The sequence below is a fragment of the Podarcis cretensis genome (genome assembly GCF_951804945.1).
Source record: "Podarcis cretensis genome assembly, chromosome: 3".
Classification (NCBI taxonomy): domain Eukaryota; kingdom Metazoa; phylum Chordata; class Lepidosauria; order Squamata; family Lacertidae; genus Podarcis; species Podarcis cretensis.
In genome coordinates, this window is record NC_137172.1 from 101,076,994 (window position 1) to 101,089,704 (window position 12,711).

At 43.3% G+C, this 12,711-nt stretch overlaps 1 protein-coding gene across 9 annotated transcripts in view; it reads left to right on the plus strand.

The window, feature by feature from the left end:
• Positions 1 to 12,711, plus strand: part of DLGAP2 (DLG associated protein 2) — a 420,471-nt gene that overhangs the window by 323,600 nt on the left and 84,160 nt on the right. For all 9 annotated transcript variants that reach the window (XM_079969732.1, XM_079969731.1, XM_079969733.1 and 6 more), the window contains one exon: positions 8,998 to 10,064. In XM_079969732.1, the coding sequence (XP_079825858.1) occupies positions 8,998 to 10,064 (1,067 nt within the window). The remainder of the gene's footprint in view (positions 1 to 8,997; positions 10,065 to 12,711) is intronic.

Sequence of the window (12,711 nt, forward strand, 5' to 3'; positions counted from 1 at the left end):
ACTCAGCAGTGGCCAGAGGATTGGAGAAGATCAGTCTACATCCCTATCCCAAAGAAGGGCAATGCCAAAGAATGCTCCAACTACCGCACAATTGCACTCATTTCACACGCTAGCAAGGTTATGCTTAAAATTCTACAAGGCAGGCTTAAGCAGTATATGGACCGAGAACTCCCAGAAGTGCAAGCTGGATTTCGAAGGGGCAGAGGAACCAGAGACCAAATTGCAAACATGCGCTGGATTATGGAGAAAGCTAGAGAGTTCCAGAAAGACATCTACTTCTGCTTCATTGACTATGCAAAAGCATTTGACTGTGTCGACCACAGCAAACTATGGCAAGTTCTTAAAGAAATGGGAGTGCCTGATCACCTCATCTATCTCCTAAGAAATCTCTATGTGAGACAAGAAGCTACAGTTAGAACTGGATATGGAACAACTGATTGGTTCAAAATTGGGAAAGGAGTACAACAAGGCTGTATACTGTCTCCCTGGTTATTTATATGCAGAATTAATCATGCGAAAGGCTGGACTGGATGAATCCCAAGCCGGAATTAAGATCGCCGGAAGAAATATCAACAACCTCAGATATGCGGATGACACAACCTTGATGGTAGAAAGTGAGGAGGAATTAAAGAACCTTTTAATGAGGGTGAAAGAGGAGAGCGCAAAATATGGTCTGAAACTCAACATCAAAAAAAAACGAAGATCATGGCCACTGGTCCCATCACCTCCTGGCAAATAGAAGGGGAAGAAATGGAGGCAGTGAGAGATTTTACTTTTTTGGGCTCCATGATCACTGCAGATGGTGACAGCAGTCACGAAATTAAAAGACGCCTGCTCCTTGGGAGAAAGGCGATGGCAAACCTAGACAGCATCCTAAAAAGCAGAGACATCACCTTGCCAACAAAGGTCTGTATAGTCAAAGCCATGGTTTTCCCAGTAGTGATGTATGGAAGTGAGAGCTGGACCATAAAGAAGGCTGATCGCCGAAGAATTGATCCTTTTGAATTATGGTGCTGGAGGAAACTCTTGAGAGTCCCATGGAATGCAAGAAGATCAAACCTATCCATTCTGAAGGAAATCAGCCCTGAGTGCTCACTGGAAGGACAGATCCTGAAGCTGAGGCTCCAATACTTTGGCCACCTCATGAGAAGAGAAGACTCCCTGGAAAAGACCCTGATGTTGGGAAAGATGGAGGGCACAAGGAGAAGGGGACGACAGAGGACAAGATGGCTGGACGGTGTTCTCGAAGCTACAAACATGAGCCTGACCAAACTGCGGGAGGCGGTGGAAGACAGGGGTGCCTGGCGTGCTTTGGTCCATGGGGTCACGAAGAGTCGGATACGACTAAACAACAACATAATGTGGTGTTAAAAAAGACTAGGCAAATTCATAGAGGATATGCCTTCCAATAGCTACTTAGCCATGATAGCAAAGTGTAAGTCAGAGTTAGAGAACCTGAGGTCCTCTAAATGTTGGGCTACAGCTCCTATCATTTCTGACCGTTGACTGTTCTGGATGGGACTGTTGGAAAGGCCACAAGTCTTTGCTGTAACTCCAGTAGAACAAGCAACTCTCTGAATACCAGCTAGTGGGGACAAACTTCAGTTCCTTCTGGGGGCATCTCGTGGGCATTTACTCCAGCAGAGCTCTTCTTCTGTTCTTAACCTTTAAGCAGTCATGGCTGGGGATAGGAGCAAATTTGGTTTGGATAGAAAGGTGCCACGCTTTTTAGCGGCTCCAAGCAGCTTGGAAGCTGTTCAGGGTTTAAAAGAAAAACTACTTCATTCAAGTTTTGCAGTACTGTGTATTCTGGAGGATAAAGGTAAAGGGACCCCTGACCATTAGGTCCAGTCATGGCCGACTCTAGGGTTGCGACGCTCATCTCGCTTTATTGGCTGAGGGAGCTGGCATACAGCTTCCGGGTCATGTGGCCAGCATGACTAAGCCACTTCTGGCAAACCAGAGCAGCGCACGGAAACGCCGTTTACCTTCCCGCCATTTAATCTACTTGCATTTAACGTGCTTTCAAACTGCTAGGTTGGCAGGAGCAGGGACTGAGCAACAGGAACTCACCCCGTTGCAGGGATTCGAACTGCCAACCTTCTGTTTGGCAAGTCCTAGGCTCTGTGGTTTAACCCACAGCGCCACCCACGTCCCATGGTATGGGGTACCCAGGCCCAAATCTGGTGGAGGCACTCAGTGTGAGTGGAGCTTCCCTGGATGCTTCAGTCCCTATTCTGGAGTGTACTGAATTCCAACCCGCACATTTCATTGGGAGCAGCGGAAGAGGTGGGTTTGCTCCAGAATGTGTATCAGCCTGAAATCCTTCACCATCCGAATTAGATGCTGCAGAGAATACCTTTGTGTCTCCTCAGGTGGTGAACAGCAGATTATAATAGGTCTTTGCCAAACTTGTGATGCTAAGTAAAGGCAGACAGGGCTTCTTTAATAGTATTCACCAGCAGGTCACAGAAACACGAGAAGGGTGTGTGTGTGTGTGTGTGTGTGTGTGTGTAGGGGATGTATTCATTCTGTAATGCTTTCTGTCTCCAAGTATAGCCATTTTTTAATGCACAAAACAAAGTATAATGATTTCTTTATAACTGGAGTTAACTATTCTTAATTCAAGTACTTATTACCTGGCTAATTCCAGAGTGTTTCTTTCATGTGCAGTTTTCATTGATGAAAATTATGTCACTAAGGCTCAGCAATTATTTATTTTATGCAGCCGTATATTCATGGGTGTTTCAGGGCTCTAAGAAAAGGAAATAAGTTTTAGAGGGTAAAGTGTTTGAATGGGGGAGCCCTAATGTTTTGAATTAACCTAGTACAGTTAAAGTAATTCAGTGCCATGCAGATATTCACAAATGTTAGTAGGCAACTCACTCTCATCTAGGTTAGTCATTGTGAATAGGCGAGTGGACATTTGTTTCTATATATCTTATCTCTTTTTTTAAATAATTTTTATTAACCGGCCAATCAAATCAAATCAAATCACATCACATAAATTCCAAATTACAAAGCCGAATTTTAAATTTTATTGAGGGAACCCATATTTCAAGATCCGAAGGGGGATTCTGATCATCTTCTTGCCACTGAGTTAATGTCCAAATCAGTCCAAACAAAGTTCATAATTCTATCCAGTCTTATCTTGCTGTTTCCACATCACATCTTGTTCAAATATTTTCTCTTTTTTCTTTATGATCTCTTCTGATAGTCTCCTTAAGCCGATAAACACCAATAATAATCCTGTGTGAATTTTTTCGTTCTTCCAATCCTCAAATCGAGATGGTTTCCATATATCATCGCCTTCATAGATAACAGCGCTCTTTCCATCATTAATTACAGAACTGTCGTTCTTAAGTCCCACTGAGGAGTTTCACCCACAATATAAAAACAGCTCTATTTCTCTATTTCTCCTCTCAGACTTAAGTCCTCCGACAGAACTTCCCAATATGGCGACGGAATTTTTAACTGCGTCCTTCCAAAGCCCTTATACATTCCACGCTCTTCTTAAAACATGCTTTGGTTCGAAAGTTTATCTCCACACAGCCTTAAATCCATAGCTTAAGTCCTTAAAATGACATTTCTGACTTGTGAGGGGGGGGGGGATTCTTGTTTAATCACATAAGGGAAAGTTTTTTTTCCCCTCCCCCATCAGTCCCTTTGCCATACCGAGTCTTGGCGTATCTTCTCATGATTTATACTTGTTTTATCAGAGATCTCTTCTGTTAGCAGTCTTTACTCCCCATTCTTCCTTGAAATATGTGCATTCGCTTCATCCAAATTGTTTCTTTTGAAATTCTTGCAGCTAGTGGCGCGGATCAGAGACGGCGTCCAGGAGCGCCGAAATCCCACAGGAGGGCATTGTGCCTAGTGCCCCCATCCCCACAAATTCGGGGGTAGTATAGGGCACAGCAGGCAAGGGCAGTCCCCCACCACAATCCTGGGGGGGGGGGTAGGGAGGCTATTTACTCCCATCACAGCCTCCAATTTACCTCGTGTGGGTCGGAGAGATGTTATTGTCAGCCATCTTCTGATGCGCCCCTAGTGGTCCCTCTATTTCTATATATCTTATCAGTATAATATATGAGATGAAGAAGGTTCATACTCCCAGTAGAGAGGGATGAACTTCTGCGTGCACCCGGACACAGACATACTCATATACACCTGCCTGCCTTGGTTTAGCATGGCTTGGGTCTCTCTTGACCTTTGGAGAAGAGCTCCTCATAAAACTCCACTCCTTGCAGCAAAGTCTTCTGAGCACATTTAGATTACCAGTTTTGGGAGCTGTAGTTTCTTATTCTCCCTGCTCAATATACAGGAGGAACACTTCCCAGCCTTCATGTTAGCAATGCATTGGGAGTTCAGAAGAGCCCAAAGTTTCAGCCTCGCCTACCATTTCCCCCCTTTCCCCATATATACTCTACTCTGACTAAACCACAACTTGACATCTTTAGGAAGTTTTGGAAAGGGTCCAAGGCTGTCTCCAACAGCCAAGTTATAGTGATTCAGATTACTCTTAGGTCAAAGAGGGTGCCTTAGCAACACATGAGACCAGGTCAGCTGGGGTCGGGAAGAAGGGGGCAATTACAGTAAGTACAGCCTTAGAGCTCACTTCCCTCCTACAATACCTTTGTTTGCCTTCCACCTTGGAGAACAGAGATACATCCACCACAATCACAGCAAGTGAAGTCACTTGACAGCCACAGTGGTCACTCAAGTCTCTTTCTTCCTGCCTGCTGGAAGCTGTAAACAGAGACATCTGAAGCAGCAACTGAATGGATCAGCAGCAAGTGGTGACCAGAAAAGGTCAGAGCAGTGGGATGAGTGGACAGAAAAAAAAGGACAATATTATTCATTCATTCCTATATACCATTTAAAGCTGAAAACGGGCTTCTAAGTTGTTTGCTACACACACACACACACACACACACACACACACCAGTTACACAAACATTAAAATGCATTTATTTTTCCTTGAGCGCGCCAGCACAGACACAGATGTCATTGCTGCTGCTCCTCGGCTGACAAGTCCTTTCTCATCTCTAATCCCGCTATCCCTGTCCCATTTAGGTACCTTTGTGCATTGGAGACTTGGCAGGGGATGCAAGTTGGAGGGCAAAGAAGGGGAATAGGCTCTCCCTTTAATCCAGCTGCTCTGCTGCTTAAGAAATGTGGGAGAGAAGCAAAAGGCATTGAGAAATTTATTTTTCAGGGTTGGTACTGGTTTGTTTGTTTTTTTTGAATTATTTCAGGGGAATCTTTTTTTTTTTTTTTAAATAATTTTTATTCGTTTTTCAAACAGATAATAAAATCAATACAAAACAATATAATTTCCAACTCATCATTTCATACCCTTCTTTCTTTTGACTTCCCCATACCTCCCCATCCCTGCATCCTTGTTTAATGGTTCTTTAGCAACCCTTAGGTCCATTATCTTAATTCCCTTTCATAAAGATTCCTTTAGTTTTTTGATTACTGCTGCAATTCTTTACCTCTTACCCCCTGACATCTTAACATTCCTCAATTTTACAATTATTTTTAAGATATATTTTAAATTTCTTCCAGTCCTCTTCCACTGTCTCTTTCCCCTGGTCACGGATTCTGCCCGTCATCTCGGCCAGTCCCATAAAGTCAATCACCTTTGTTTGCCATTCTTCCAGAGTAGGTAGTTCTTGCGTCTTCCAATACTTTGCCAGTAGAATTCTTGCTGCTGTAGTGGCGTACATAAAGAAAATCCTATCCTTCCTTAACACCACTTGGCCAACCATGCCCAAGAGGAAAGCCTCTGGTTTCTTAGGAAAAGTCCACTTAAGGACCTTCTTAATTTCATTATAGATCATTTCCCAGAAAGCTTTAACCTTTGGGCAGGTCCACCAAAGGTGGTAGAAAGTGCCTTCAGTCTCATTACATTTCCAACACTTATTATTAGGCAAATGGTAAATTTTTGCAAGCTTGACTGGGGTCATGTACCACCGATAGATCATTTTCATAATATTTTCTTTTAAAGCATTACATGCAGTAAATTTAATACCGGTGGTCCATAACTGTTCCCAGTCAGCAAACATAATATCATGACCAATATCTTGTGCCCATTTAATCATTGCTGATTTCACCGTTTCATCCTGTGTATTCCATTTCAACAGCAAGTTATACATTTTAGATAAGTTCTTAGTATTGGATTCCAACAGTTCTGTTTCTAATTTTGACTTCTCTTTCTGAAATCCTATTTTCCTGTCCTGTTTAAATGTCTCATTTATCTGATGGTAATGCAACCAATCTCGAACCTTAGGCTTTAGTTTCTCATAACTCTGAAGTTTCACCCTTTCACCATCATATTCTAAAATCTCATGATATTTTGGCCATTTAGAGTCCATATTAAGCTTTTTAACTTCCCTGGCTTCCATTGGTGACACCCACCTGGGGGTTTTACTTTCCAGCAGATCTTTATATCTAATCCAAACATTATACAATGCTTTCCTTACAATATGGTTTTTAAAACTTTTATACACCTTTACCTTGTCATACCATAAGTATGCATGCCAACCAAAGTTATTGTCATACCCTTCCAGGTCCAAAATGTCAGTGTTCTCAAGAAGTAGCCAGTGTTTCAACCAGCAGAAAGCTGCCGATTCATAATAAAGTCTTAAGTCCGGCAGGGCAAACCCCCCTCTGTCCTTTGCAGGGAATCTAGATGTACTTTTTTCTTTTAAAAACCTATTGGGGTGTCAGTTCCTTTATTTTGTGTAGCACTCAAGGCTGCACTTTTGTTTTGCTCAGGAAAAAGAGGGTCCAATTACACTTTCAATGAATCCTCTAGAGTCTGAATGGCACCCTAGATTAGAGACAGTTGCCATTCACACGATAGCCAAGAAACTGACGTCATCATCCATTAGATCAGATCCTGTGAGTCCCATAAAATGATACTTCAGAGTCAATCCACTGAAGTTATAATGTGGCAAGACTGTATTCTCTGGCTTCAATTTCTGTCAGAATCCACTACTTATTTGTATTGCGCGTTTGCAATAGTTTTCAATAACTATGTTTTCTCAAGCAAATATGTCAAAAGGCTGTGGAGAAGCCAACATAAAGTATAATCACGGAAATGTATGGCTGCTCTTGTGAAGATTGCTCTCCCAGCTCAGATGCTAATTTCCTTTTGAAAAGTTTAATAAACTGAAAATTTGAGAATTTTAGAATATTTCAATCATTCTGTTTTGTTTGCAGAATTTCACAGCTGCAAGATCTTGTATAACATTGAGCAAAAGAATTAATCAAACTCTGAACACAATAGAAACACACTTAATTAGAAGTCATTTTTTTGGGTGTTTATTGGGCATTAGATTTCCCTGAAAACTAATGAGGAAAGTTATTAAATGTAGAAGAATCGAATGCTTCTGTAGCATATGTCAACTTTTGCTGGTGAGAAGGCAGGAATTTTATATTTTGCACTTTAACTTTTGAGTCATGTTGATTTCTATGAAAGAGAGTTAAGCACATGTTGAACTGAATCATACCTGTACAGCTCAATTCTCATAATTTACTCGTGCATTCTTTAGTAGGATTTAGTTACTGAGAATGACTTAAATTTACAGTGCAATCTGTGTCACATTAGCTAGACTGAGCCCTAAAAATTATATCTGTGACACTATCAAGTAGCCTGCTAAACATTTGGATAATCTTATTGGTCAAAATGCTGGCATCCATCTGTTTCAACAGACAATCTCTGGGGGTGAAGTCAAATTGCTGGAGAATGTCAGCGTCTGCTGTGACTGCAGAGACCAGAAACTTGTAATTGCTACCTCCCATGCTGTTTTTAGTGCCGTAGCATCACCAAAGTGATCTCTCTGGGGCACAAGCAGTGTGCAGTGTCTATGGAAGTTGCCCAGAAGACAAGATCCCCCTCGCTGATGTGAGCCAAATGAAAGTAAAGTAATACATTTGGCACCAGCTTGGTGGCAAGAGTTACTGGAATGAGGCATACAAGATATCTTAGGGATATATCTATATTTGTGTAGAGTTTACTCCTTAGCCTTTTCTTCTCCTGAAGATGTCCCCACCAAGGCAGTGGGTATGGATTTTTCCTCAGAGTTTACTCCAAAGCCTTTCTCACAAATAAGTATAGCTGCAAGCCAGCAGAGGTTTAGGATCAGAGTTTTCCTTCTCCTAGATAGGCTACCTTCTTAGGTTGACGAGGCCCATCTGTCCCTCATTTCCCTCTAAAGCACATGCAGAAACTGCCTTCTTGACAGTTGGGCTCACTGTTAGTCTCGTCTGCTCCATCTGCCAGAGTCTGTCTTTGCATGCAAGTCCCTAACTCAGTGGGGATTTGAGACCCATCTACTCCCCTTCCCTGGTGGGAACTAAGTGCAGGGTGGGGACCAAAGGTGGACCAACTAACCCAGAAGGAGCATGATGTGTCCCTCACCAAAGGTACTACTCTGCCTCCAATAATTAGTTCAGTACGGTGTAACCACTACACCACACTGAGAGCCAGTGTGGTGTAGTGGTTAAGAGCGGTAGACTTGTAATCTGGGGAACCGGGTTCGTGTCTCCGCTCCTCCACATGCAGCTGGTGGGTGACCTTGGGCTAGTCACACTTCTTTGAAGTCTCTCAGCCCCACTCACCTCACAGAGTGTTTGTTGTGGGGGAGGAAGGGAAATGAGAATGTGAGCCACTTTGAGACTCTTTTGGGTAGTGATAAAGCAGGGTATCAAATCCAAACTCTTCTTCTTCTCTTCTACAAGCCAGTGGTGAGAAATCTCCAGCCCTGAATCTGCCAGGCCTCCCCATTTGGCCCACAACACCCATGCTCACCTGTCCTGTAATTGATGTCGTATATTATATAGACTCTTTGTAAACTGTTTGCTACGTGACTGTAATTTAAGTAATTAAGTAATAATTGCAGCGCCATTTTTTCTTTGTAGTACTTTAAGACTGTTGTTGCATTTCTCCTATCTGACTGATACGTGTTCTTTGTGTTCTGTCAACAGATCAGCCATACTCATGGTCTCCTCAGCACTTCGATGAGGAATCATATTCTCCTGTTTCAAGGAACATGAAAGGATTATCTGGCAGTCACAACCAGCCACAGCTATGTTCTGCTCATACTTGTGGTTTAGCATCCCCTGAAGATTGTGAACACCCCCACGACCATCTTCACCATGGCCAGGAGTCGAGGCAATCATATCTTCTCAGCCCCACGGAGAGCTGCCCGATGGACCACCATCGCTGCTCGCCGCGAAGCTCCATCCATTCAGAATGCATGATGATGCCCATGGTTATGGGCGATCATATGTCCAGTAGCACTTTCCCCAGAATGCACTACACCTCACATTACGATACTAGGGACGATTGCACCATGTCTCATGCTAACACTAAGATTAACCGGATCCCTGCAAATCTGCTGGATCAGTTTGAGAAGCAGCTTCCTCTCCACAGGGATGGCTTTCATACCCTACAGTACCAGAGGACCTCAACGGCTGCCGAACAACGCAGTGAAAGCCCAGGGAGAATACGTCACCTTGTTCATTCAGTCCAAAAACTTTTCACGAAATCTCATTCTTTGGAAGGCTCTTCCAAGAGCAATGTCAACGGGACAAAGGGAGATGGCCGAGGAGATGACCACCACCACGGACATCATTCTAAACATAGCAAAAGAAGTAAAAGCAAAGAGCGGAAACCTGAGGGCAAGCATAAAACTGGGATGAGCAGTTGGTGGAGCTCCGACGACAATTTGGATAGTGATAGCACTTACCGAACACCTAGTGTTGTAAACAGGCATCACCCGGACCATATTTCTCATTGCTACCCTGAAGCTCTTCAGGGACATTTTGGGGACCTCTCATTAAAGACTTCTAAAAGTAACAACGATGTGAAGTGCTCGGCCTGTGAAGGGCTTGCGATGGCCCCTGATGGCAAATACATGAAAAGGAGTTCTTGGTCTACGCTTACAGTAAGCCAGGCTAAAGAAGCTTATCGCAAGTCATCTCTTAACCTAGATAAGCCTCTAGTTCATCAGGAAATCAAACCTTCCCTGAGGCCATGCCATTACCTTCAGGTAGGAGCTAAATGTCATATATATATATATGACACTTCCCATATATATATATATATGGGAACTCATTGTTATAAGACCACTGGAGGATTGTTGTTTTTTATGTGCATGCCTTAGCCTTACATGAGTTATTTGCTGTCAAGTTCTCTAGTTTTGCACCTTGGAATAAAACATAAGAACAAGATGTTCAGAATAATCAAAAAGGAAAGAGTAATCAAACTGGTCATGTAATAGATCATCATTTAAACATAATCCTATTATCATATCACTGCTTTAGTAATTTCACACACAAAAAGCTTCTTCTTTTCTGTTTCTTTTCTATTTTCTATTCTATTTCTTTAAGTTCTTGGTAACTTCAGCTGATATCTTGTTGTATTTATTTATTTTTACAACCCACAAGCATAGACTAGTGATGAGGAGCAGCACAAATCCACTTCCTGCCCTTTCACGAGCTGCTAATCACCAAGCTCCTCATTGGCTTCCCTGAGTGGAGTCTGTGGGGTCTGGGATCTTCCATTGCTGCTGTCTTTGAACAGTGTGCATGTTGCCTGCACAGTGGCGTAGCATGGGGGGTGCAGGGGGGGCCGGCCGCACCGGGCGCAACATCTGGGGGTTAGGGTTAGGGGTAGGGTTAGGGGGCGCAAATCCACGGGTTAGGGGGCGCAAATTACTTGCCTTGCCCCGGGTGCTGACAACCCACGCTACGCCACTGTGCCTGCATCTAAATTCTGCCTTGCTCAATAAGGGATAAGTACAAACAATGCCTACTACGTTCAGCTCACCATGTACAGAATCCCAATACCATCTCTTAAAGGCAGCTGGAAGTGGGCAGGTAGCTTGGGGAGCTCAGAGAAGAGAAAGGGTGCTTAACCTTTTCCCCACATGCCTCTCCTTTGCTACAAATGGCCCCTGCAGGATTTTCTGAATGCCCCAGTCCTCCTGCCTTGATTCTTCAACTAATTTCGCCTTTCCTGAAGCTGCTTTTAAAGATGTCATTCAGGCTTTGTTACGCACACTTGAGTGCAATGCGTAGTCAAGCCCTTCGTTACATCTATTTTGTTCTGATATCAGACGTTTCTTAGGAAAAGGAAATTATAGGAGCAATTCTATGGCTACTTAATTGCAAGTTCCATGGACATGTCTGCCCCCACTTCCCAATAAAGTCCTGAGGGATAAACAGACATGACTCAGGTGATTCATAATCAAGAGGCTCTCCTATCTGAAGAAGTGTGCATGTACATGAAAGCTTATACCCAGAACAAACTTAGTTGGTCTCTAAGGTACTACTGGACAATTTTTTAATTTATTTATTTTGACTGCGTCAGACCAACACAGCTACCTACCTGAATCTAGATCAGGGGTTGGCAACGTAAGGCCCATGGGGGTCATTTAACCACCCCATGGACCCCCGCTGCCCGCTCGATTGGCTCCCGTGCACCTTGCTAAACCGGCACGAGCCAATCGAGCAGGGACCACCTTCCGTGATGTTGGCCGGCTTCCCATTGGCTGCAGGAAGCTCCTACAGCCAATGGGAAGCTGCGCACACCTCCTCCGCGCCAGAAGGAGCACCAAAAATAGCGTTTGCACATGCTCACACACACACACTCCAGCCCACCGCGGTGTCTGCAGAACCATGAACCGGCCCAAGTCACAAAAACCTTGCCGACCTCTGATCTATAAGGATTTCCTGTTGTTGTTTTTCAGTAATTAGCAACTCCATGTACTTATTTGAAAAAGTAGCATAGTGTAGGTTGCCAGTACCCAGGGCCACATAGAGCAGGGCGGGGGTGAGGGAAACGTACAGGGTATGCGTGAGCATTCAACTGCCCAACAGCATCTGCGTCACCCAGGAAATGGCAGCTGCAGAGATAAGAAAAGAAGAGCTGTTCTGTTATTGGGAGAGGTCCCTGGTTTGCACGGAGAAGCTGTTTTCAACAGAGTCCAGAGATGGAAACACACAGCTATATTGAGGCAGCACTGGGTGTTGAAATTTGCACTCCTAACAATTTTGTTCCTGGGGCAACCGCCCCATGCTACGCCACTGCTTGAAGATCAGAAGGAGACACTGGAGAGTGGAGCTTTAGCCTTCATACCAGCTTACGCATACTATTATTCTATCTCAGTTACTGCCTAAATCTGTTATGGGCTTTGTGGGACAAAACATATGAGTGCCTCTATATTTTTCACTGAGGAGGTAATAGAAGCTTTGAGGAGGGCATTCAGATTAGGGAAATAATGAGATTTGAACACCTTTTCCCTGTACTACTTTATTTCAACAGAGTTATGTTGTGTTGCTAATTAGTATTCTTTTCTTCTTCTTTTTTTTTTAAAAAAGCATTTATTATACAATACAGTCACAGCAAAGGAAAGGAAAGAAGATAGCACCAAGCCCATATGGTATCCTGGCCATGGATCTCCCATAGTATATTGAGTGCAGCCCTGCATAAACATGCATATGATTTGGCTGTTAGTTCTTATGTTAGAGATGTTAGAGAGTTATGCTGCTCAGTTGTTGTTATCATCCATCATTGTGTTCACACTGCTTAGATTAACCTATCACTGTTTGAGTCATTTGGTCTGCAATGATATTTGCCAATAATGTTTGTCTAATTTATTCAGAAAATGTATAAGGCTTGAATAAATAATCAGA